The 25,174-nt window shown below is 52.4% G+C and overlaps 6 protein-coding genes across 6 annotated transcripts; 5 read left to right on the top strand and 1 right to left on the bottom strand.

Annotated features, from left to right (window-relative positions):
• The first annotated feature begins 615 nt into the window (after positions 1 to 615).
• On the top strand, positions 616 to 3,881 carry ACET3X_004813 (uncharacterized protein). Its single transcript, XM_069450949.1, has 5 exons — positions 616 to 878; positions 1,092 to 1,508; positions 1,555 to 1,654; positions 1,706 to 2,268; positions 2,318 to 3,881. The coding sequence occupies exons 1-5, from the start codon at positions 744 to 746 to the stop codon at positions 3,776 to 3,778; spliced, it is 2,676 nt and encodes an 891-aa protein (XP_069306857.1). The 5' UTR covers positions 616 to 743; the 3' UTR covers positions 3,779 to 3,881.
• A 2,672-nt stretch (positions 3,882 to 6,553) lies between these two features.
• ACET3X_004812 (uncharacterized protein) lies at positions 6,554 to 7,937 on the top strand (the record flags this gene model as incomplete). Its single annotated transcript, XM_069450948.1, has 2 exons — positions 6,554 to 7,448; positions 7,501 to 7,937. 2 exons carry the CDS (start codon positions 6,554 to 6,556, stop codon positions 7,935 to 7,937), a joined length of 1,332 nt encoding a protein of 443 aa, XP_069306856.1.
• Positions 7,938 to 10,018: 2,081 nt separating this feature from the next.
• ACET3X_004811 (uncharacterized protein) lies at positions 10,019 to 11,558 on the top strand. Its single transcript, XM_069450947.1, has 3 exons — positions 10,019 to 10,416; positions 10,469 to 10,918; positions 10,972 to 11,558. Exons 1-3 carry the CDS (start codon positions 10,261 to 10,263, stop codon positions 11,347 to 11,349), a joined length of 984 nt encoding a protein of 327 aa, XP_069306855.1. The 5' UTR covers positions 10,019 to 10,260; the 3' UTR covers positions 11,350 to 11,558.
• A 69-nt stretch (positions 11,559 to 11,627) lies between these two features.
• Positions 11,628 to 15,497, bottom strand: ACET3X_004810 (uncharacterized protein; the record flags this gene model as incomplete). Its single annotated transcript, XM_069450946.1, has 2 exons — positions 12,658 to 15,497; positions 11,628 to 12,602 (listed from the first exon to the last, which is right to left on the bottom strand). Exons 1-2 carry the CDS (start codon positions 15,256 to 15,258, stop codon positions 11,628 to 11,630), a joined length of 3,576 nt encoding a protein of 1,191 aa, XP_069306854.1. The 5' UTR covers positions 15,259 to 15,497.
• Positions 15,498 to 18,257: 2,760 nt separating this feature from the next.
• Positions 18,258 to 19,967, top strand: ACET3X_004809 (uncharacterized protein; the record flags this gene model as incomplete). The annotated part of the gene is made up of 3 exons (XM_069450945.1): positions 18,258 to 18,822; positions 18,885 to 19,345; positions 19,401 to 19,967. 3 exons carry the CDS (start codon positions 18,258 to 18,260, stop codon positions 19,965 to 19,967), a joined length of 1,593 nt encoding a protein of 530 aa, XP_069306853.1.
• Positions 19,968 to 21,896: 1,929 nt separating this feature from the next.
• Positions 21,897 to 25,053, top strand: ACET3X_004808 (uncharacterized protein; the record flags this gene model as incomplete). Its single annotated transcript, XM_069450944.1, has 3 exons — positions 21,897 to 22,077; positions 22,158 to 24,182; positions 24,236 to 25,053. The coding sequence occupies 3 exons, from the start codon at positions 21,897 to 21,899 to the stop codon at positions 25,051 to 25,053; spliced, it is 3,024 nt and encodes a 1,007-aa protein (XP_069306852.1).
• Positions 25,054 to 25,174: the final 121 nt, after the last annotated feature.

Genomic DNA, 25,174 nt, shown 5'->3' with positions numbered 1-25,174 from the left:
AGCCGATCCTCATCACCAAATTCCCTCAGCACATGTCATCTGAGCACTCCAACTCCACCAAAAAACCCACCAAAAGGACCGGTTGTTCCCCTTGGCGCAGGATCTTGGTGTGGCAGTTTTCTTGCTCTCCGAGCTCTGAGCATCGCAGCTTGGTGTGGAGCGCGATAACCCCGGCCCATCAGCTATCGCCTGATCTCCATTGGGTTGGCTTACGACTCCCCAACTTGGCGAACAAGCGGAACCAAGCCCACGAGCACCGCGCCACACGTGCTTTCACCAATAGCCAGACGACCAGGTGAGCGGTGAGGCCATGCGTGCCATGCAGCAGGACCCGTACGACGACAGCACGAGGGCGACTTGAGGCAATCACATGGGCAAGCGTCCACAGCGCGGCACGCAATCACAACCGCGCATTTGCCCCAAGTGCATTCTTGCTAGCTTCCGCTGCCCGCCGCCCATTTGCGCGCGAACAACGTCGAAACCAAGAGACGGTGCGAAGGCACGCCTAGACCCTAGGCTGATGCTCGCTACCCTTTTGCGACCTAGGATTCGGGGCATTAAGAATGGGGCGCTGGGACCCGCGTGCATGTTTGTTTCTACCAACTTGTTAAAGAACCTGGGGTTCGCTATTCTTTTGCTCGTTTGCACGTCGAGTTAACTCTGGGGAAGCTTTTTTGTGGGGGAACCTGTCTCTCCTCTTCTCTTACACCTGACTTGTTACCACCCGGCCCACGCGTTCGACCATGTCGTCCATAGCTGCGTCGGCGAGTGCGGCGCCCACGGCGCCTGTCAAGGCACCGCCACAGGCTGGTATCCTCGAGGGCGTCAATCCAGTGCATTTCGACAAGAGCCATCCGATTATTCTGTTCATTGTTCAGGTATGTTGTGCTTTAGTTTTTCGTGCATCGCTTCGGAAAGCTGGCTTGTGGGACGCTTCACCGATCCAGCGCTACCATCATCTTCTCTTTGCGCAACTCCAGTGCCATGACCCTAGTTCTGCGTGCGAAACAGTACAATATGCGTCGAATTCAGATTTGGTTTTCTTTCAAAGTTATAGGAGAGCAGAGAATTAACTGCAATGTGCACCACAGGCAGGCATCATCATCATCTTCTGCCGCGCACTCAACTGGCCCCTCTCCAAGATCCGCCAACCTCGCGTCATATCCGAAATCATCGGCGGAATCATCCTGGGTCCCTCGGTCATGGGCCGCATCCCAAACTTTCAAAGTTCCATCTTTCCAACAGAGTCCATGACCAACTTGAACCTGGTTGCTAATCTCGGTCTCACCTTGTTTCTGTTCATTATTGGATTGGAAGTCGATCTGCGGTTTTTGCTGAGCAATTGGAGACCGGCGCTCAATGTTGGCTTGGCGAGTATGGCGATTCCGTTCGGACTCGGATGCGCCATTGCCGTGGGACTTTACAACGAGTTCAAGGATGAGCCGGATACGGTTCAGATTGACTTTTCCATCTTCATGTTGTTCATCGGTGTGGCGATGGCGATTACTGTGAGTTCTCCAAGACGAGCCGAGGCTGCATTCGCTGACATGATAGGCTTTCCCTGTGCTTTGCCGTATCTTGACGGAACTCAAGCTGCTCATGACTCCCGTTGGTGTTATTGTTCTTTCCGCTGGTGTCGGGAATGACGTTGTTGGTGAGTTGCACAGGACATAATTCCATATGATTCTCAGACTAATATGTACAGGATGGATTCTGCTCGCCCTTTGCGTAGCACTCGTGAACGCTGGATCCGGCCTGTCAGCACTGTGGGTGCTCCTCACGTGTTTTGGGTACATGTTGTTCCTTGTGTACGCCGTCCGACCCGCATTCGTCTACATCCTGCGTCGCCAGCGCGCGCTCCAAGACGGTCCCAGTCAAGGCATCATCAGTCTCACCCTGCTCATCGCTCTGGGATCTGCTTTCTTCACCGGTATTATTGGCGTCCATCCTATTTTCGGAGCTTTCATGGCTGGATTGATTTGTCCCCACGAAGGTGGTTTTGCCATCAAAGTTGCTGAGAAGATTGAGGATCTGATTGGCGCACTGTTCCTGCCGCTCTACTTCACTCTCTCGGGATTGAACACCAACATTGGCCTTTTGGATTCTGGCATTGTTTGGGCCTACGTCATCGGCGTCTGCGCTGTAGCGTTCTTCTCCAAGTTCCTTAGTGCTACACTTGCGGCTCGCGGGAGCAAGATGCTATGGCGAGAATGTTTCGCTGTGGGATCATTGATGAGTTGTAAGGGATTGGTAGAACTGATCGTTTTGGTAAGCAAGCACTCTCTTCGAAGCACGGAGCCAGCATTAACAGTCACAGAACATCGGATTGAATGCCAAGATTCTCAGCACTCGAACCTTTACCATCTTCGTCGTCATGGCCCTTGTCACCACCTTTGCATCCTCTCCCTTGACCATGTACTTCTACCCCCCATGGTACCAGAAGAAGGTCGAGGCGTGGCGTCGCGGCGAGATCGACTGGGACACCGGCAAACCTCTAGATGCCTCCGAAGATGGTGTCGACGGTGTGAACTACGAGAAGATGGCAGCCGAGAAGATCCAGCGTATGACCATCTACCTCCGTCTGGACAGCATGCCCAACCTCCTAGCATTCACCTCCCTCTTTGGTGGAAACGCAGACAAGCCAGCGCCCAAGACGCATCCTTCCAAGGACATCAGCAGCACGGGCAAAGAGACAGGCGAAACTACACTAGTCGAAACTGCACCATCCCGCCCGGTAGAAGCCTACGGTCTCCGCCTACTCAACCTTACCGATCGTGGCTCCTCCGTCATGCAGGTCTCGGAAATCGAATCATACACGGCCTACGACCCTGTCGTAAACACCTTCCGCACTTTTGGTCGTCTCCACAACCTAGCCGTCAGCGGCGAAGTACTCGTCGTACCGGAATCCTCTTTCGCTGAGACCCTAGCCACACGTGCTTCAGATTCCAACTTCCTTGTTCTTCCCTGGAGCGAAACAGGCGGCATGTCCGAACAAGCCATCATCGAAGACAAGGGAACGAAGAACAAGCTCGCCGCTTCAGGTTACAACTCGTTTGTGCATGAGACGCTCGAACAAGCTAGCGTGCCCGTCGCGGTACTCATCAACAAGAACTTTGGAGGCAGCAAGAACAAGGAGCAGAAGCAGCGATTGAAGCTTGCCAGAACTTACAGCAGTATCAGTCTGTCGAGCGCCAGGGACAAGGCAGTCACAGCGCCCATTGCGGACCGAAGCCACCACATCTTCTTCCCCTTCTTTGGCGGCAGCGACGATAAGACTGCGTTGAGACTGGTTCTGCAGTTGGCAGAGAACCCGCAAGTCACTGCCACGATTGTGTATTTCGATGTCCCAGAGTCTATCATCGGTAGCTCTGCCCCTTCGCCAGTCTCGTCAACGGTGCTAGGAAAGGAAGGAGAGATTGTAACGACGACAGCTACGACCTCATCCCGCGAACAAGATGCGGCCTTCTTCGCTTCGCTGCGCGCCTCCATTCCTGTTGATCTAGCGAACCGCGTTGTCTTCGAGACTGTGTCGTCCACGGCACCTGTTGCGGATGTTATTGCCCGCGCGAGTATCGAGGTTGGTCAGTCGCCGAAGAACGCAGGTGATCTCATCGTGCTGGGCAGGAACGTAGCAAGGAACAGTGTGTTGGAGAGGGAGAACACTGCGGATGAGATACGGAGTAGTTCGAGTGCGGCGGGTACGCTGGGTGTGCTTGCTGAGAAGGTGTGGGAAGGGAAGCTGGGTGCTAGTGTTTTGGTTGTCAAGGCGGGATTGTAATGGCATGCATTGTCGCTGGGTGTTTTATGGTGCTTGGGTACGGATACGATATCATGACCATTTAGGATGGAGTTTTGTTATGGGTGCACAGTATTGAGATACCTCACAGCTTGAAATGGAAGGCTACTCCATGCTTGCGTAATCCAAAGCTGAAACCCCAATCTCCACACAAAGTGGCACATTCTCTGTGATCAGCGACAAGGTGGTCGTCGTTCAATGACGGTTCCCCCTGTTCACTGTGGCGGTGGCTTGAGCTCGTTCGTTTGGCTGCTTCCTTCTCTGATGGGGTTTCCACTGGACACCATGTTGCCAATCCAAGATCATCGCCGTCCTGCGGCTCCGCATACAACGTCACAACAGGTGGTGGTCCATCAAGTAGACTTTATATACCCAGAGTCCCAACATTCGACTGACCCTGAAGCCCGTCACGAGGGCTTACATACCTGCGTACGTATGCGGACTTGCGTGCGTGCGTGCGGCCTCGGGGCGTAAGGCGTCGTCCCTCGAGGCACACACGTACCGTATGCATTTGCCGCCGTACACGCATACTCGATGCTGCCTGCGTACGTGGGGTGTGTGTATCCAGACCACGGTCCACGTCATCTTCCCCGGTCGTGCTGCGGTCTTTTCTGAGACCCGAGTCGCAACCCAGTGATTCATCATTGATTGACACGGGAAGTTTGATGAGCGACTGACCAGCGTCACTGCAGAATCCTTGTAGGAAATCGCAGAGTACACGTCCTCTGTGTGTGTCCACTGTGACGATTTTTTCCTTGTCGAAGATTCATCCACGTGTGTTTAGGTCGTTACGTGCTGGGTCATGATGAAGACAGCATATGGAGATGAGGATCAAGATACCTCCGGAAACTCCATCACGGAACATACCGGATTTAAGAAATGAAGAAGCGGTGACGGGTAGCTAGAAGGTTATCGAAGAAAAAAAGCAAGTGTGGGTCGAGATCGTTATCTGGGTTGTGTAGTGCGAACATGGTGGATGCTAGAAAATAACCAATGGAAGGATGTTGTTTGGAGTGCGCATGGGTGTGGACGCGTAGACGTGGGTATCTGTACTACAGTTGCATGCTAGTTGTAACGTGCTCCGCCAGCAGATGCAGATGCTAGATGTGTCTTCTCTTTACCCACCAACGTGCGAGCAAAGTTGCATGAGTTGGGGCGGCAGCCGCTCAGCCTTGTGCATGAGTAGGGTTGCAGGAAGAAGGAGCAGGTGGTTCTGGAAGATCGTATGCATGTACGGAATCCAATGATGAGGCAGGCAATGCTCTGTTGCACACGTCGTAATCGGGTTATGACTTGCAGACGATCCTCCGAGAGATACGCCACCGAGAAGCGCCGTGCCGCGCCTGCGCCTCACACGGAGTCGAAGAGGTGGCTAACCACGTGGCCTGGAATACAAATACCAGGAAAAAGGCATCAGAAATTCACAACGCCAAGGAACAGGACAGTGGCGTTGTTGCCAATTGCCCATGAATTGCAGCAAATTTGACGGTCAAACGGTCGTGGTCAGTATGATGGTGGAGTCTGGGTTGAAGACGGACGCGTGGCTAGCGAAGATCAACGTCTCCACTAGTCCACCAGGGCGCGCCGCAAAGGTAACCGGAAGAGGCAGCAACTCAGGACAAGGGAGATTGGAGGCAGAAGACTCGCGTTCGCGTGCAGAGGAGGACTTTGCGAGACACTGGCGAGATGAATGTACCGATTGAACTATTGGAAATGTAGGCGGTAGGGAGTAGCGCCATGGAGTGGAGCGTGAAGGAAGCCCATTGGCAGCCATAACGTAATGTGGGCAGGCGCGTCATGGCGACGTGAGGGCAGAATCATCAGCAACCAAGATCAAAGGAGTACATGGTCGTAGTCGAGAGCGTAAGCGCGTGTGCGTATAGTTGAAGCTGTGCGCAAACTTGACCTAGCAAAGCTTGAGTAGCTTCGAGACTGGCAGAGTGCCCTTGGCACGGCGCGCGAAACAATTGACCGTGGTAACGAGTGGTGATTGCGACGCCGACGCCAAGGCAGGCGATTCTAGAGGGTAAAGTGGTTCACTGAAAGATTGCGCAAGCTGCAGTGCGAAGCTGCCACGCTTAGCGAAGCGTCGCCTGCCCCTGCGCTGGCCTACTGGCAGTGGATGGCAGAAGCAAGCACGCAAGCAAAGGCAATGCAGTGTGCAAGTGTGTGATTACATGGTGTAGAGGGGGAGACGCGGAGAGCGACAGCGGAGGCAACGTAGCGGGTGGGTGCGCAAGCGGATGACTATCAGAGAGAGAATGTCACGCTGATCTGACTGCTGTTGCGTGGTCGCAGGGCTTTTGGGCGGGTGGTGGGCGCGGTGGAGTTCTAGACATGTGGAAGCCGCGACAGGGCCGCGTCAACCCGGCTGGATTGGGTAAGCGCGAGTCGTCGTCGTCTTGCCCCATCCCTCAATCAATTACCCTCGTCCGCACCTGTCCAACCTACGACTCCACCACCCATTCGACGACCAAACCCGTCCTCCTCCAGCGCTGCCATAGCCGCCCGCAACGAGAGAACGAGCCCTTGGACCTCTCTCTTCGCGCCCTCAACGACGAGCAGAATTCCCAGAATATCTGCCTGTGGCTGCCGTCTCGTTGCTGCGCCGCTGCCATCATCGGGCTGTGCACTTGCCAATCCGCAGCCTGTCGACCACGCTATTACTCCCACGACGCCCCGTCACCCCGTCACCCACACCTGCACACCCACCACCGCGCACAACAACATTGCGACTGCAGCTCGCACCTGCCCACGATGGAATACAACAACAGCGCCCACCGCGCTCAACAACCACAACCACAACAACATGTCGACACGGACCGGCTGGCTGCCGAGATGACGGAGCAGTTTCGGCACGTCCTTAGCAGAAAGCGCATGAACGAGCTCACATCACGATCATCGCAGTCCCGCTCCTCATCGCCAGCACCCAGGGATTTCGGCACACCCCAGCCGCCGCCGTCGCAGTCCGCCCCGCCCACGTACGCTTCCATCAAGAACATTCCGCTCGTCCCAGAGGCGCCCCGTGATGCGCGCTCGCTCCGCTTCAAGAACATGCTGCATTCGCTCTCCAACATGCCCGTGCGATGGGAAAACCCCGGACTGCTCGACGAGGCCCTTCGCGTCATCCCGCTCGAGCAAATCTACAACGAGGCCGAAGAGGAGAGCCAAATATTGCAGGCCGAGGGCGAGAGCATGGGAAAGAAGGCTGCCTGGGGCTACCAAGACTGCGTCGTCCGCGCACTACTCCGTTGGTTCAAGCGATCCTTCTTCTCCTGGGTCAACAACCCGCCGTGCTCGCGATGCTACTCGCCAACCGTGGCCGTTGGCATCACACCACCACTGCCCGACGAACAAGCCCGCGGCGCCAACCAGGTCGAGGCTTACCAATGCTCGCACGAGGGCTGCAAGAACTACGAGCGCTTCCCACGATACAACGACGCATTCGTTCTTTTGCAAACCCGCAAAGGCCGATGTGGCGAGTGGGCCAACTGCTTCAGCATGCTCTGCCGCGCTGTCGGGTCAAGAGTACGCTGGGTGTGGAACGCAGAGGACCACGTCTGGACCGAAGTCTACTCTGTTCACCGCAAGCGATGGGTACACGTCGACGCCTGTGAAGAGGCGTGGGACAAGCCCCGGTTATACACTGATGGTATGTTGCTCGCTGCATATCCACAACCTTCCTGTACTAACAGACTCTTCAGGCTGGGGCAAGAAGCTCTCCTACTGCATCGCCTTCTCAGCTGATGGTGCCATGGACGTCACTCGCCGATACGTCCGCGATGCTAAGCACGCCGCTGAGCGCAACCGTGCACCAGAGGCAGTCCTGCTTCACATCATGGACGAGATCCGAGCAACACGACGCGCCAACATGTCCAAGCAGGACAAGTTCCGCCTGCAGGGTGAGGACATCCGCGAAGCCAAGGAGCTCCGTGCCAGCGTCATTTCCTCCATTGCACACGCCGTCAGCAAACTCCGGCCCGAGGATATTATCAATGCCCAGGTCATTCGCCGCCTAGACCCAGATGCCCAAAAGGCATTGGAGGGTCGTATGAGTGGCAACGCTCAATGGATACGAGCACGCGGCGAGGGTGGACAGCAACAAAACCAGCAAGACCCTCGAAACCAGCATCCACGCTGAAGTCATCGGCGAACCCCCCACCTTCCATTCACCACACCCAGTATCTTTCTATCGCGCCATACCTACAACGTAAGCCGAGTCTAGCGACAGTGCACGGCACCTAGCTCTCGAGCATGTAGAGTTCGATAGAAGCCGAGATACCCGTCCCATTTGGCCCCGCGACATTCGTTACGCGGACGACATTCCCGCCTGTACAAACATAGAGCCTGGGATTCATCGTCATTTCGATTCATTTGCGCTGGCGTTTCTGGCGCGACATCCAAGAGACATGCGATAACCTGTAATGTCTGCACCTACCTCAACAGAGGCTTTTCCTATTACTTTGGCATCACTTTGGCGACCGATTTTCATTGCTTCACTGCATTTTTTCACTTCGACTTTTCCGTGTGCACGCGGGGGTTTGCGGCACCGTTTATACCATTTTGCCATTTTGGTTTACGATTTGCGACATCTCCTATGTCTTTTCTGTATGTTTACGAGCATTTTGGCACTTGTACGCACGACGTATGAGGTTTCACGTTTCAGTCATCCGTTGCAATTACTGCTGGCACTTTGTAGAGAGGGATGTGTTGTACACGGACGGTGTGGGGATCCGTGGCAGAGAGGGTGTTGTGGTGGTGTGTAAGAGGGGTCTGACGCGCGTCCATGGCGCCCGAGATACAGGGCTTGCTGCATGGTTTGGTGCAATAGGATGCAAGATAGAAATCCAGAGCCAAGATTGGCGATGTTTCTGCAAACCACATGCACTGTTCCGACCAATTTTCCCTCCTCAACAAGTTGCGTGATTGCCCGACTAGGGTGGAAGCTGATCAGAGACGGGAGGTGAAAGATTTGCGGGGACGCGCGTTAAGAGTACGCAGGCTGAGTTTAGTGCAGACGCGGCAGCCGCAGTCGATACACTGCCAACACACGACGGCAATGCTCAGCGACTATAAAACAGTGCATTCAGAGTCTTTGAGGCCAAGAATGGTATTTGCAACTTGTGGACTCTATGAAAACCACGTAGCTGTAGTAGTATTATAGTATAGTATAGTGAGCTACCCTCGATCACGTCACTTTCCTGCACCTGGTCAGGAACACGGGAGAGAGATCTCCAGGGTCCACCCATCAACGTTGAAACATGGCCTTTTCAAACGCCCGTCAAACAAGATGAAGAAATCATGATGCAAGCAAAGCAAACGTCATATACAATGGCAACCAGTCTCGTCTGCATCACTTCTGTTCGCACACGAGCATGAAGGGTATTATGAATCAACCACGCAGGTAAGATCAGGCGGACCGTTCGTTTCTCCAGCTCTTGCCTAAAGAAGCTAGCAGGCGCTGCTGCGCACAACAGTCTAAAAATAACCCGCCTTTTGATCTGAGATGACAGTTAGGCCGCTTGCCGCCAAGCAAAACTTGGGTTTGCTGACGAGGAACCATGGGGCTCTGCGACGACTGTGCCTCAGCGCTCTGAAAAGTTTGGACTGCTCTAATGTGCACGCGTCGGGCTCAAGAGTCTTGGTGCAAAGCGCCGAAGAACGACGGCAGTACTTCGCACAATTACCAGACACCACTGCCTTGGGAGCAGTCTAGGCTGGAGACGTGTCGGGTGGGGTTGCGCCGAGCTGACGGTTTCCTGGAGAGCTGAAACGCCTATATGAGGATTTGTGCTGTGATAATCGTGTGTATGCTTAGGGTAGTCTTGGAGGACAGACGAGATAAGAACGGGATGGCGAGAGATTGCGAGGGGAACATGTTATTACGGTGACTGTGAAAGCAGTACTCCGATGGCACTGCATGTCCTCAAGCCCGATATACCACCGTACTCAGGCCCAGCAACGCGCTCACATCTCGGCAGTGCTTCTGCGTTTGCCAACAGCACACATGTCCTTATCCTACACAGCATAGCGGTGTCAGTCAGCACTCTTAGTGTCTTAACCCACCAAGCTCCATATTCGTCGCAAGCCCACTGAGGCTGGTGAAGGCTAACCCAGGATCCGCCACTTAGATCCCGCCCCGCACAGACCGCTAGTCCCCCAGCTGTGTGGCCACTCAGCCCCCTTCGCCTGGGCACATCGCCTTGCGCATTTCAGCTGCGTGTTTTGAGGCAGTTCGCAGTTTATACAAAAGCTCGTGGCGACCCGCACATTGTCACACATTTATCCTTTTGTCGTTTGACGTATAGCCTCGTTCGCCGACTCATCTCCACGGGCAACCTAACCACGATCGCTACTTCCCGCTTGTCAATTGACACCTGCTTCCTGTGACATCAGTCAGCCTTGCTTGGTATACCACCACCACCGCCACAACAACAACAACAACAAACACAACCACCGCAAATATGGGCAAAGTTGGGCGCTTCGCGTGTATCCTCACGCCCATGTGCCTTACCCTTGCATCTTTGGTATGCTTCGTCATCGTCATGCTTGGCCAAACGCCATGGTCGGGCAACAAAGCACCAGCAACAGCCCTGGGGCGCGATCTATACTTCTTCAAGGTATGCCTCACCCCAAACCTACAAGCCTACTTATCTAACACACACGATACAGGCAAATACTGGAAATATCACAACCGACCCTGATACCATCGCCGACAAGATCCCCGAGGGCATCACACCCGACGCCGCAAAAGACTTCCTCTCCGCCCTAAACGGCAAGCTCTCCTCGAAAGAACTCAAGGACTTCTACCAAGTCGGCCTCTTCTCGTACTGCGAGGGCGATCGCGATGCGGAATCGGGCAAGGAGACCATCACATACTGCTCTGCGCGCAAGTTTCAGTTCCACTTTGATCCCCTTGAGATCTGGCAGATGAACAACACCAACATCCAGGAAGTTCTTGGTGACAAGTACGACAGCGGCATGAACGCGTACAAGAAGGCTGCTGGCTGGATGAACTGGGCTTTTGTCATCACACTCGTTCTTACGGCTGTGGAGTTTATTGTGGGCTTCTTTGCCATCTTTTCGAGATGGGGTAGCCTTGTTACCACTGTTATCTCTACTGTGAGTCTTTCCCTTTTTTTCCCTCTACTCAATCGCATTCTAACACCACACAGGCACAAACCATTTTCGCCATCCTCGCCGCCGCAACTGCAACAGCAATTTACGGCACCATCACCGGTGTTTTCAAAACCGTCCTCGAACCCTACAACATCGGTTCCTCCATGGGCAGCCAGATGCTCTCCGTTCTCTGGCTCGCCGTCGCCTTCTCCATCGGCTCTGGCTTCTTCTGGCTCATTAGCGTGTGCTGCTGCAGCGGAAAGAGCGGCCACAAGAAGATGGTTGTCGAGAAGACTCCTTACACATACGAGAGGGTTGCTAGCCCGGCTTTTGGCCAGAGTGGCCACCAGATGTCAAGTTGGCCCAAGAGCCAGCAGGACCCGCCCAAGATGGGTCAGCCCACGGCTTATGAGCCATTCAGGTCGCGCGTCTAAGTCTGAGGACAAAGGCACGGCGTGTTTTGAGACGTTTTGAAACGTATCGTGGAAGCAAGAACGCATGAGTTCTCTAATGACATGTACGACCATCTTTGCGGGAATCATCTGGGTACTACATATACCCCAATGGCGTTTGTTTTTGTAGCATTGTTATGGATTTGGCCCTATGTGGCTCGAGGGGTTTGGATAGCTTTGCATATATCGATATGAATCAATATGAATCATCCAATTCTGACATTTTTCGTACAACATACTCAATATCTTACAACTACCCTTTATCCCTTGTTCTCCAACCGCGTAACAACCACGGAAATGAGGATCGTACACACGGCCATCATATATGCAGAGACACCAAATCCGCCTTGCAGGTCAAACTGGAACTTCCACCAGAGAACGCCAAAAAGCAAACTTGCAAGGACAAAGACGAAGAGAACAAGTAGAGAGATGATCTCACGATCCCAGCCTTCAACAAAGTAGATGCCCCATCCTACTGCCGGCTTCCCATCCCGACCCTGAAGTTTCCCACACGTGCGTTTCGGCAACTGATCACGAATCCAATAATCATTCTCCCCAACATCCCCCATACACGTCAGCAGACTGGCCAAGTACTCCGGCGCAATCGGTGGATGTGTCTCCGGCGGACTGGGCGCATAATCATACTCTCCGCCAGCAGTCCGCGGAGGAGGAATACAGACACAACGATCTGGAGAATCGGAGATGCAGCGCAGCACGTCGACGCTTCCGCCCGTGGGGAGTCGGAACTTGATGAAGGTTATTTTCTCGACGGATTTTAGGCGCGCGAAGGTGAGGAAGCGGCCGCGGTGGGAGGTGTATTGGTCTTGTAAAAAGGTCAAGAGGGTTCGGTCGGTGGTGAGGTGGTCGACGCGGGGTTGGTGGATGATCTTGCGGCGGCGGGTGCGGTGCATACACATGGATAGGTATAGGACTGCTTTTTGTGCTGCGGTGGGACTGGGTGTTGAGGAGGAAGTAGTCGCGCATGGCACGTTGTGTTGTGGTAGGCAAGTTGATGATGACTTGGATGACGATCCAAAAGCTGTTGCTATTTTGGTGACTGCGTTCCGGAGCCATCGGTCGGGACGAGGTACGATGTACTGCTGGTTGCGGGGTTGCTGGCTGTATGCTGTTGCTTGCACCTTGATACCGGAGGAACGTTGCATGTTGTTCATCAGTTTAGCTATGCCGCCTTCGCGAAGCTCTATCATGTCGCTGTACATGGGGTCACCACATCTCTGCGAAGCGTTCAGCATTTTTTCCTCTGTTATATTTCGGTCAGGAAAAACTTACACATCGCCAGCGCAAGCGAGTCTTGTTTTGCTCCAACGCTGGCTCGAGAAGCCCCATTGGTACTAGCAGACGGTCTCTGGCAAGGAGTAAAGTATCCATATTCAGATGGAGAGCGATAGTAACAACAAGACGTGTAAATGCTTCGACGTGAAGCATGCTCAAGACTTCACCAACATCTTTGAAGCGTTCGTGCCAGGTCGGTATCGTCTTGGACTGAGCCGGTGGCCTGGAGACGTCACTCTTGCCAATATCTCCGTCGCTATCCAACGCTTCCTCTGCCACTGTCTCAGTCCGACCTGCCTGTGGTTGATTCGGTACCACAAAAGCTTGTAGTTGATTATGAAATGTTTTGAATGCTTCACTCTCGACTAGGAACTGTCGAAAGGTCACCAGATCCTCGAAGGCGTCTTCATTGACCGGGCGCGAACTAGCACCATCATCTTCCTCTTCAGAACTCTCATTGTTGCCTTCGCTGGGAGACAACTCTGCGCTTATACGGTCGTTTTGCAGTTTCTCAACGATAGATTTTGCTAGAGCAGCCGATTTTGCACGCACAAGCCGCGATGCGAGATGCTCTAGTCTCTCCGTCGCTTCGCTTTCTAAAAGGGTTGCGTACGCTCGAAACAGTCGGCGTAGATTTCTCTGGAGTCTTTCGGGTCCGATGTTCTGTGCTTCTATAGCGCGCGTGTACAGCGACAGTAGTGCTTCGTCTTCGTAGAAAATAGAGAGTAACACCTTCGTAGCTGTTGCAATCTGAACTGCAGAATAACCACTGCCCTTTGATATGTCTGATGCCGATGATGCTAGAGATGCCACCGAAAAGACCGAGGCAACCGATGCTGCGTAAGAAGATGGCCCTGACGCGCTGGCGCTGTAATCCCACTCAAATCTCTCATCTGAAATTTCGTCGGCAAGTGTATTTTTCAACCAGTTGGCGATAGAGCCACAGGTGTTTGGAGCTGTGTCATCCATAGTGTTGTCATCAGAGGAACTACTATCTTCTTCAACGCCCTCGTTATCTTCTCCCGAATTTTCGAACTGTGTCTCGTCAAAATCCATCCTTGTATTCTCTGAAGACCATGGCAGATCGTCTTCCGGTGTGAAGTCTTCAGGGTCAAAAGGTGCTTTGAGTATCTGCATGAAGTTCTGATCCTCAAGGACCATACCCATTGCTTGCCCGAATATCTTATTGAGATTTTGAGGCTCAGCGGCTTCCGCGGCTTCTATAGCTTCACGCTCGAGCCGCTCCTTCTCGTCACGTCGCTTCTCGTCACTCTCCTTCTTTTCCTGAGCCTCTTCCATACGCCTCAGCTTCGCCATCTTCTTACCTAGACTACCTATGCCCCGTCTAGGACTTGCCTCAGCTTCCTCTTTAGCACGTAAGGCCACGGAAGAGGAAGAAGCCTGTCGGGTCGCTGTCTCAAGTTCTTCAGCAGCACGCTCAGCTTCGTCTGCCGCCATACGATGCTCTTCATCATGGTCAAAGCATTCTTCACTAACGGTTTGAAACCGCTCTGACGACTGCTGAACACTGGCTTCATGGGTACCTGGTGTAGGCGCATTGCCTTCCGAATTATTGTTGTTTACTCTTTCCTCGTAGAGCTTATCGTGAGTATGGCCAATTTGTGATAGACCTGAGTCCCGCGGAAGCTCACCAGGAACTTCTGGAGATTCATGGATATCCTGGTCATTCTGATCCAAATCTCCGAATTGCAGGTCGACGGGGGGAGGTGACCTCGATTGTGATAGAAAGCGAACCAGACCACCCATCTCAGAGCCCGTCAGTCCTCTCATCGCCGCTCTTGAGTAATAACTATTTGTGGGAGCCTCTCTTACGTATGGATCATATGGGCTTCGGAAGTCGTGAGTGGCTTGTCGGCCACGGGTCATTGCCAACCTTGGTTGAGTAAATGGCTTTGATGATTCAGATGTCGTGAAATTTGTATCCACACCCACTCCACTACTATTTTTCGAATCCGTAGCAATAGATGCATCCTCCCGTGCTTCCCGGATTTCCTTTGTACGATCGGCAAGCTTCTGTATCTCATGCTTAGTTAAGACACGCAGAACTATCACGCAATCCATGCGCTCTTCGAAACGCTCCTTAGCTTCCTCCAAAGCTTCAGGGTTAACCAGGCGACGATCAATTCTTGTCCAGCGAGATCCGACGGGAATGTCCTTTCCCATCGAGGCAGGTGCAACTCCCTCGCGGATAGGCACAGGATCCTCCGGGAACTTTTTGGTGGGCCTGCGAAGGATACCCTTGAGTGGCGCAACGGGTTCCTTAGGAGACTCATGGTGAACTTCTTCAGTCTCAGTCTGTATGGTCCCCGTGTCCACTACCGAATTATTCACTTTTTTCCCAGTGCCTGACAAATGTTTGACGTTTTCATTGACCTTCCTCCCTAGAAAATCTTCTTTCGACGACGTTGACATAGAGTCACTAAAATCCCCCACCGACACCTGTTCACTTGCTTTGTGAGCGATCTCTGGTCTGTTTGGATCCATCTCCCGGATAAGTACCATGTCACCTTGCGTTAGCCTCGTCCTGCGTCGCCTATCTTTCATCCTTCTCTTCTCATCTATCAAGATTCTCTTCATCTTGTGACTGAAAAGAATTGGCCCTGTGTAAGCTAGATGAGTAGCTGGATGATGCTATGGGGGCAGTGGCGTTGGAGATAGTCGTGCCTCTACAGTTCGGGCTTCTGATGGGGTCGGTTTTGGAAGAAATTTGTCGTACTGGTAGTATTCTATAGACCCATGATCGTTGTCGAGTATGCTTGCGATCGAGCGGAGTCAGGAATTTACAATTGCGAGAAGTAGATTTTAATGGAGATCGTGTTGATGAAGAAGTTAACGTGGTTTGGGCTGCTACTAACCAGACTGCGCGCTCGATGCGTTAATCTGCGCGTCTGCCTTGGAACCCCGCGTCTTCAGCTCCAGCACAAATCAGCCTTACGCGCGCCACACACGCATATACTTGGCTTCTGGTGGAAACCAATGGCTGTTCAGAATAGGATTGGTTAGTCTAGATGGAAAGGATCAACAATGAGGCTGTGCAACTGCTACAATCACACGAGCCAGAACAATGCAAGCCTAATGCGTAAGCTGTAATACAAAGACCATAGTTGTGAGTATTTTGGCGCTCGTAGACTTGGATTGAGAAAATGTTCGACTATATGCCGATGGTCAAGTAAAGCGCACGCTGCGCAATGTTGTGCGTGTGTAGAGGACGGCGCGACGATTCTGTTCCGGCTGCACCGTGAGCGGGTCCGCCCAGTCATGTCTGAAGATTTGGCTCGCGATGTTGGTTGTTAGTACAGTCTGTAAGATCAAAAGTGCTGGTAAAGAGAAGATGGGCGGAGAAAGTACAGTGGTGGACGGCGCTGCAACTGGCGGCTGTGCGGGAGGCTCAGGCTCGCGCCCAATCACGATTGCATCGACTTTGCATACAGAACGAAGAGAGACAGGCAAAACGCGGCTGTTGGCCGTACCGTTAGTTCCGTGCTCAAGGCCTACGCCCTCTAACAGGAGCAAGCCTCCTGCCTCCGAAAAAGAAGATCCACAAATTGGATGGCTTCTTTGCTCCACGCCTCATCGTCCCAGACATGTCAGAACCTCGAGTAGCCGAGGCGCTAGTCTACAGTGCCTGTGCGCGTAACGAGCTAGTTCGCGTAACGAGCTACTTTTTATATATAAATCTCTAATATTAAAGTAGGTATAACTTCTCTAATACTTAGTATTTTAAAAAACTTCTAATACTAAAGTTATAGAGATATATAAGTTCTATAAATCTAGAATTTTACTTTTTTAAATTTCTATAATATAAGCTTTTTTTTTGAAGAAGTCTAAAAATAAGTACTTTAATATAGCTACTTCTAAAGTCTATAACGTAAAGCCTTAATTTCTCTTTAGCTTTAGCATTAGAGATTTTTTAAAAAATTAAGTATTAAAGAAGTTATTAAGAAAACACGTTTCTTTAAAAGTAAAAGATTTAAAATCTTTAATAACTTCTCTAATACTTAATTTTTTTAAAAATCTCTAACACCAAAGTTAAAGAGAAATTAAAGCTTTACTTTATAGACTTTAGAAGTAGTAATATTAAAGTACTTAATTTTAGACTTTTTAGGAAAAAAAGCTTATATTATAGAAATTTAAAAAAGCAAAACTCTAGATTTATAGAGCTTATATTTCTCTATAACTTTAGTATTAGAAGTTTTTTTAAAATACTAAATACTAGAGAAGTTATACCTACTTTAATATTAGAGATTTATATGTAAAAAGTAGCTCGTTACGTGAAGTGGCTCGTCACGCGAAGTGGCTCGTCACGCGCACGGGCACTGTATAGGCGATACTGCTTAGTAAAACCGTCGATCGTCATCACATAAGCACCCCAATCAATAGCTCTGCTCAAGGTAAATGTAACTGGGTTATCACTTCAAGAGCAAGCATAGTAGGGTTGTTCTAGCGTATAAAGTTTATGCATGTGTGAGTCTACGATAAGACGCCTCGTTGCTTACATCATTTAGACGGAATCTGGCTTTTCGACGAATAGGAGAAACTGCAGACAGCCACCTCACATGGCGACATTCGATGGTTCAGCCTTTTTTTTTGTCAGCCGCACTGGCGCCGATTATTTGCACACACAGCACACGGGACCAACTTACAAATGTCGGAGACTTTCTGTGACTTCGACGAATACCTTCGACATTTTTCGTCCGAAAGATCATCGCCAAAACGTTCACACTAACACTTTACCAAACATGCTTTGGCGATCTCTCGAGTGCTGATTGCGCCTTCGCGTTGCTTTTGCACAAGCATCGCGACCGGATAGCCTAGGGACTCGTCGGTGGGGTACCCTCTTCGTGTAATGCATTGGCTTATCTGGCTTGTATCACACCGATCCTACGTACCAAACAAACACATCTCGGACCTCTCCGCACGTCCGTCCGCTAGGACGAGAGGCTGCTATCTACTTGCCATACACATGTTGCAGTCATTGGCTGGTGAATCATCAGATCTTACATCCGATCACGTTTTATGTCCGCTTACTCCGCTAATACCACACGCACACTCGTTGAACTACTGTCAGAAGAGAAGTGGACGAGTCGCAACACTGAGAATATTGGGTCGGACAAGGACTCCCTGCATTCTGTCCTATAACCTACCGGTACGTTATGGAGGGTAAGACTTACCCATGTGGAGTGGGACTGCTTCAGGAGCTACCGGAGACATTCGCGAACAGCATGGCATATCCGTCTCTGACTCCGCTGACATATTGTGGGACTTTGTTGTTTTCTTGTGCCAAGAGCCACACCTTCTTGATGGGCAACGGAGTCTGACAAACCTTCGGACAAGGCATGTAAGACATGGAGTTAATGTGATAGCCCGGATGGACGATATAAGCCCAAGGAGGCTCTCGGTGCCAGTACAGCATCACCACGTTTCAGCCATTTGTCCTACAAGCTCGATTCCCTTAGGGACCTCTTGTCTTTTCCTGGTCTGACACTCCGGGGTCGCGACTACTAGCTGTACACCTCTTCTCTGTCCCCTCTAGTGTCTCCTTCCGATCCTACAAACTCTACAATAACATCGCCAAAATGTCATACCTCTTCAAACATTCTAGCGTTGGGACCCTAGCTCATTACATCAAGCATCGCAAATTCGATTATGCCCGCACAACGGCAAAGCCAATATCTGCTTCATCATCTACCGACGATCTTCCCTTCCCAAAAGAAGAGGTCGTCACAGATGCGGCTGTTGGAGCAGAGCTTAAGCAGCATCAGACCACGCTTGTCGATTGGAGTGGACCGAACGACCCAAGCAATCCTCAGAACTGGCCTCAATCCCACAAGATACTTGTGACTGTCCTACTCTGCGTCTACACCTTCGCCGTGTACGTCGGCTCCTCGATATACACGTCCTCACAACAAGCTGTCATGGACAAGTTCGATGTCAGCCATGTTTCTGCCTCGCTGGGCATTGCGCTCTACGTGCTGGGCTATGGTATCGGATGTCTGCTCTTCTCGCCGCTATCCGAAGTACCGGCTATAGGCAGGAACCCTCCGTATGCGATATCTGGTTTCTTCTTCATCATCTTGTGCATACCAACCGCGCTGGTGGACAACTTCGCTGGTCTGATGATACTGCGTTTCCTCTTGGGATGTAAGCAAGACTCCTTTCGAGTTGCTTGTGAAAAACATACTGACTTTGCACTTCACGTTTAGTCATGGCCTCACCCTGTCTCGCCACTGCTGGTGCGTCTCTCGGCGACATCTGGACCATGGCCGAGTTCCCATTCGCTGTCGCCCTATGGGCTGCCGTCGCAACCTTGGGACCAGCGCTAGGCCCGACTCTATCTTCATATGCTGTCAAGGACTTGGGCTGGCGCTTCTCTAGCTGGGAGCTGCTCATCATTGCCGGTCCCGTATACCTCGCCATACTATTGATCTTGCCAGAGAGCTCCGGGCCCACCATCCTGTACTACAAAGCAAAGCGCATGCGAGAGGATACCGGAAACCAAGAACTGATGTCAGCCTCGGAGCGAAAGCAGAGGGACATGAAAGTTAGCAGCTTACTGTTCGACGCGCTTGTCAAGCCCTGGGAGATTAACGCCCTTGATCCTGCTATCTTGTTCACCACGGTGTACATGGGCTTATGCTACGGCATCTACTACTCGTTCTTCGAGGTGAGTACCCGCCTTGGTCAGACCACAGACAACACTGCTGACACGTCCATCTTAGTCTTTACCTCTCGTGTATCCCGTCTACTACGGATTCAACGCCGAGTCCACAGGCCTCATCTTCCTCTGCATCCTTCCAGCCTGTCTTTCCGCCTTTGCCGCTCACGTGCTATACCTCAAATACCGCGTTTTCCCACGCCTTATGAATGGGACGTTCGGCGAACTCGAGAACCATCTTTGGCCCGGTATGGTGGCCAGTCCCCTCATCGCAGTGGGCCTGTTCATCTTTGCATGGGCTTCCAGACCCTCAGTCCATTGGATGGTGCCTACCATTGGCCTCAGTCTTACATGTTTTGGCATTTACTTCATCGCCCAGAGTGTCCTGCTCTACATTCCCAACATTTACCCGACATACGCAGCCAGCATCTTCAGCGCCAACAGTCTGAGCAGAAGCGCGTTTGCGTTTGCGGCGATCCTATTCGCAAGGCCCATGTTCCAGGGTATTGGGATCGATGGTGGTGTGAGTTTGCTGGCAGGGTGTATGGTGCTGTGCTCGCTGGGCATATTTGCGCTGTACAGGTTTGGCAAGACGTTGCGACAGCGGAGTCGCTTTGCTGTCGTCGTATGAGGGATATAACAAGTGTAGAGCTGTCAACTGCTGGCTGGTGGAGAATGGGTGCTGTTGAGGCACAGATTGGGAGAGCGCGTAGGAGACCCACGACTTTTCTTGTTCATGACTAGAACTAATAGATATGCAAAGTTAATACCACCAAACTCATTAGATTAGCGTGTTCAAAGGCGATGTGAAGTCCACTTAAGCTCGTAAAGAGTTTGCCCGTGTGGTCGTATCTTGACATCTAGGTAAGGATCGGCGAACGCCGGCTTATGATTTGCACCAGCACCCACTACGGGTCTGCACATCATCTCCAGGGCTCGCACCGATTGCGCAACCCACCGCAGTCCCTGGACTGCTCGCAGCATGTATCATATTTACGCAAGAGCGCACAAAGACACACTCAATGCAATATGCACGCACTCTAACTCCAGCCTCCTCGACCGGCAGTCTGCGGAGATGTGCTCGCCTTGAGGTTACATCCTCCGAGGGTGCAGACTCATGATGACGGAACGTCGGCACTGCAGATGAGTCAGAGCACGACAAGTCTTCACGTTACAGTTGTCGTTGCTCTGCGCTTTCGATAGCTCCCGTTGTCCTCAAACCATGGGTCCCATAGCAGCGCGTGTGCTAGCCTCTCGGACGTGTCGTTCTCGCGAATTCGATGGGTAGCGTTTGTCGCGAATCTCCCGCGGGAAAATCTAGTCCGAGGCTAGACCCACCACCCGTCTCCACCAAGAATAACCTGTCGTCAGTCTTGGCTGGCACAGTAGACGGCAAAGGAACGTCAGGCATTCAATACGATATTCGAAGGGATCGCCTGGAGCAGCAGGGCTAGAGCGCTCGAGCATATCGTGTATTTGTGTCATCTGGTGCCCTTGCCAGACGAGAGGCGGACGAAGGAAGAGACGCTCGGTGAAGGATGCGATTCTGACAGGGCTGAAAGGGCCTGTCTCGATAGGGCATGGTTAACGCTCGGTGCCCCTGACTTAACCATCGTTTGGCCCGTAGCCGACACCTTTTCAATCACAACCAACACCATTTTCCTCGGACCCGTTTCCCCATCGGGATGAAACCACTGCACTCATGCCGCCACGAGAAGATTCCTGCAGGCAGCCACCCAAGTACCCGGTGCTTACATTGTGCCAACTGCATATTCAGGAGGTCGTTGTGGTACCATACCGTTCTCTAGTCAACTCAACCGGCACTGCCGATCTACCGCAAGATGTGATATCACCACGAGGCAAAGGTTGTTGGCTTCATGTGCCAGCCTGTATGATGGAACGATAAACAACCACGCCACCGGGACGCTGGACCGACTGACCGTCTTGAGCCGTGCCTCCAGGCATCACTTACCCTCCTTCCTCTTGCTGACGCTCAAAGGAACCCTCTCTACGATTTAACCGAGATTGATGCTATCGACACTTAGACACGGCCCATTCACCGGTCTTGAAGCTAGGGTAAGGCGTCACATGGAAGCGTTTTAAAAGCCATGTTTATGCTTAGCGCTCGCCCAGGCGCAGGTACAGTTGGACGCCCTACCATACTCAGACCGGAAGCGGTTAGGATTCAGGTACCTCTGCCAATGGCATGGAACTTCGGGACCCGTCGTCCTGTTCCTGCAGCTACACGATACCGTCTCATTCTGTACGATGGCTTCATGCTGCTAAACGGCACAGCCGGCGTCCGTCCCATCTCACTCATGCAGGTACAGCCTTGCGGGCCAAGACTAGATATAGCGCAATCTCCCATGTCTTCTTTTCTCGTCGTCAGTCGCACTGCTTTCCAGTCCGTCGTCAAGTCACTCTTTCGAGACTACATCCTAATTGCAGCATTTTTGCTTGCGTCCTTTCGTTGAGTCCGCTCATCACGATCTTTACTGGCCACCGGCCGTCCTATCATTGAAAATTGCATATCGTTGCTTGTACTGTTAATCCTATAATCATGTCTCCCTCAACCTTCACTCGCGCTGCTTTTGCAGCTGGGCTTCTTGCCTCTGGTGTCTCTGCGGCTTTCAACAATGGCGCTAAAACAAACATTGCCATGTACTGGGGACAAGGAAACGCTCAGATTCCACTGTCCGAAGTCTGCGCTGATCCTAACATCGATATTGTCAACATTGGCTGTAAGTGATGATAACTCTTGCTTAGTGGATCAGAGTTCTTCTATCGACTGGTAAACAATACTAATAGTATTAAACTACAGTCATCAACGCATTCCCTTCGGTAGTAGGCTCTTACCCAGGAAGCAACCATGCCAACGCGTGCGGTAGCGAAGTATACTACGACCCAGTCTTGAAGCAGGATAGCAAGCTTTACAGCTCATGCCCTGGCATCGGAGAAGCTATCACTGCTTGCCAGAAGAGCGGCAAGAAGGTCATGCTCTCTCTCGGTGGTGGTTGGCCCACGAACTACTATCTGCCATCCCCTGAAGTCGCTCAGTGGACCGCAGAGTTCCTGATCAAAGCCTATGGCCCTCCCACCGCTGCCTGGAAGGCAGCCGGCAGACCTCGTCCTTTCGGCGATGCGGTCGTTGACGGTTTTGACCTCGATCTCGAAGCACAAACCTACGACATGCCCTCAGATGAGTACATCTACAAGAACTACGACGTCTTTGGCAAGTACGTCAAGAGCAACTCGAAGATGCTTCTCTCTGCCGCTCCCCAGTGCATCGTCCCAGATGTCAGGATCTCACCAATCCTCAAGGTCGTTCCCTTCGACTTTATCTTCACTCAGTTCTACAACACTCGGATCTGCTCCGCCGCCCAAGCCGTCCAGGATATCAAGGACAAGAAAACTAGCACCTTCACCTTTGACAAATGGATCGCCGAGATCAGGGCCTCTGCGAACCCCAACCTCAAGTTTTACATTGGACTGGCCGCAGGTGAGGATGGTCTCCCTACCCACAAGGAGGACTACCTCAAGCCTGAAGATGCGAACATCTTGATTGCAAAGTACAAGGGTAACACCAACTTTGGCGGTGTAATGCTCTGGGAGGCTTCCGTTTCAGTGAGGAACCCGACGTACGGTCAGTCCTACGGTACCTGGATGAAGTACGCAGTCGAGGGTACCTTCTCTGAGAAATACCACCCTGTCGTTTCTTCCAGCACCAGGTCTTCAACAATCTCAACCAAGACCTCATCCACCAAGATGTCCTCCAGCACCCCTATTACTTCTACCAAGACCTCATCCACCAAGATGTCCTCCAGCACCCCTATTACTTCTACCAAGACCTCGTCCACTAAGGTCTCGTCTACCAAGGTCTCGTCCTCCACTCTCGTCTCGAGCAGCAAGATCTCTTCCAGCACTCCTACCCCCAGCACCATGATCACCAGCAGCAAGATCTCATCTTCCGCTTACGCTACATCGAGCGCGGCTTCTTCATCTGTATACGACACCTCCAGCTCGATTTCTAGCAGCAGCAGCTCAGCCTACGTGACTGTCTCTACCAAGAGCGCCAGCTCCGCCGAGACAGTCAGCAGCACCATGATCGAGCCATCTTCCATTGCAACAATCTCCGCGTCTGTCTCTAGCAGCGAGTCAGCCTACGTGCCTTACCCAACGGAGACCGCCAGCTCTGTTGAGACCATCAGCAGCTCTATCATTGAGTCGTCTTCCATTGACACCATCTCTATCACAAAGGAGGGTAGCTCGGTCTACGTGCCTTACCCGACTGAGACCCCGAGCTCTATCGAGACTGTTAGCAGCACCTATATCGAGTCGTCATCGGTTGCCACAATCTCCGCGTCTGAGACTCTTAGCAGCTCTGTCTACATTCCGTTCCCAAGCGAGACCTCTACCTTCAGTGGAATTTACTCGTCAGCCTCAAGCTCCAGCGACATCTATCCGACTGACACTATCTCTGCGACTACCCCAGGCGACATCTACCCCACCGATACTGTCTCCGCGACTACCCCTGAAGGTGTCTCTTCGACCTCTTGCAGCACCTCGAGCGTTGCATACTCCACTGGCGCTAGCTCCAGCGATGTCTACTCAATGTCATCTGTCGTCTTCTCATCTGGTGTCTACTCTACTGCGACCCCGGTGTATCCCACGTCGACCTACTCTGCGAGCAACGGAGTGGACTACCCCGAGTACCCCGCTGAGAGCTCCAAGAGCGATGCTGTTTCCAGCACCGGCTACGAGAGCGTTCCATCGGTTACGAAGAAGCCGGAGTACTCTGAGTACCCAAGTGTTCCTACTGGCTCCACTACTGCCACCGTCATCACCAGTAAGTTTACAGAGAGCCCAAATATTCACTGGTCATTCGCTAACATCTTGTAGCTACCTACGTCGACGTCTGCCCCACTGGTCTGACTACCGTCACCACTACATACTGGACGACTGTCTGCACCAAGTGCACCGCGAAGCCCACCGGCTCGGCTGAGGTACCTGAGGGTTGGACTACCAGTGTTTACACTGCCAGCACTCTTACCGTGACTCTTACCAAGCCCATCGTCACGCCTACCGACATGCCCGCATATCCATCGTCCGCTCCTTCAGTCGCATACCCAGCGGACTACCCTGCCAAGCCAGTGTCCTCTGACAAGCCCGCATACCCTGCCGTCCCTGAGGCATCGATGCCTGAGTACCCTGCCGCTCCCCACTCCTCCAAGGCCGCTGAATACCCATCCGTCCCTGAAGCTTCCAAGGCTGCGGAGTACCCATCTGCTCCTCAGGGGTCCATGCCGGCTTACCCTGCCGTTCCTGAAGCCTCCAAGGCTGCCGAATATCCAGCCGTGCCTGAGGCACCCAAGCCAGCTTCTTCCTCTGCCGCTGCTGGCTACCCATCCGCTCCCATCGCTTCCGAGTACCCCAAGAAGCCTGTCGAGCAGGAGGTTACCAGCACCGTCCGCGTCACGTCCACGCTCTCCAAGGTCGCCGTTCCCACGTACACCCCCGCTCCTTACCCAACGGTCAGCGCTGGAGGTGCACCTTACGTGCCTGCCGGGTCTGCCAGCAGCTACGCACCTATGCCTACCGGCACCGGTGTTGGTTCCGCTTACCCTTCTATGCCAGCGGAGTTTACGGGTGCTGCTAGCCGTGCTGGTGCTGGATTCATGATGGTTGTTGGTGTTGTTGGTGCCATCCTTGTTCTGTAGAGTTGAGATGTGAGGATTGGAGAGTTGTTTGGACGTTTACGTTTCTCATGTCACTCCGTACGTTTGTTTTAGATACCACTATGCATAGTTGTATGTCATGCTAGTATGCGCGATTTCTGCC

The sequence above is a fragment of the Alternaria dauci genome, chromosome 4, assembly GCF_042100115.1.
Source record: "Alternaria dauci strain A2016 chromosome 4, whole genome shotgun sequence".
In the NCBI taxonomy this organism is placed as follows: Eukaryota; Fungi; Ascomycota; class Dothideomycetes; order Pleosporales; family Pleosporaceae; genus Alternaria; species Alternaria dauci.
Note: the sequence above shows the minus strand (reverse complement) of the source record. Positions and strands in the feature narration are given on the sequence as shown.

What these genes read in the sequence shown, in the direction of transcription:
- ACET3X_004813 (XM_069450949.1), top strand. Translation starts at nt 744, where the DNA reads ATGTCGTCCATAGCTGCGTCGGCGAGTGCGGCGCCCACGGCGCCTGTC. An exon ending in TGTCGGGAATGACGTTGTTG is followed by an intron (nt 1,655 to 1,705) that starts GTGAGTTGCACA and finishes TAATATGTACAG; the next exon opens with GATGGATTCTGCTCGCCCTT. An exon ending in TGGTAGAACTGATCGTTTTG is followed by an intron (nt 2,269 to 2,317) that starts GTAAGCAAGCAC and finishes TAACAGTCACAG; the next exon opens with AACATCGGATTGAATGCCAA.
- ACET3X_004811 (XM_069450947.1), top strand. Translation starts at nt 10,261, where the DNA reads ATGGGCAAAGTTGGGCGCTTCGCGTGTATCCTCACGCCCATGTGCCTT. An exon ending in GCGATCTATACTTCTTCAAG is followed by an intron (nt 10,417 to 10,468) that starts GTATGCCTCACC and finishes CACACGATACAG; the next exon opens with GCAAATACTGGAAATATCAC. An exon ending in TTACCACTGTTATCTCTACT is followed by an intron (nt 10,919 to 10,971) that starts GTGAGTCTTTCC and finishes AACACCACACAG; the next exon opens with GCACAAACCATTTTCGCCAT.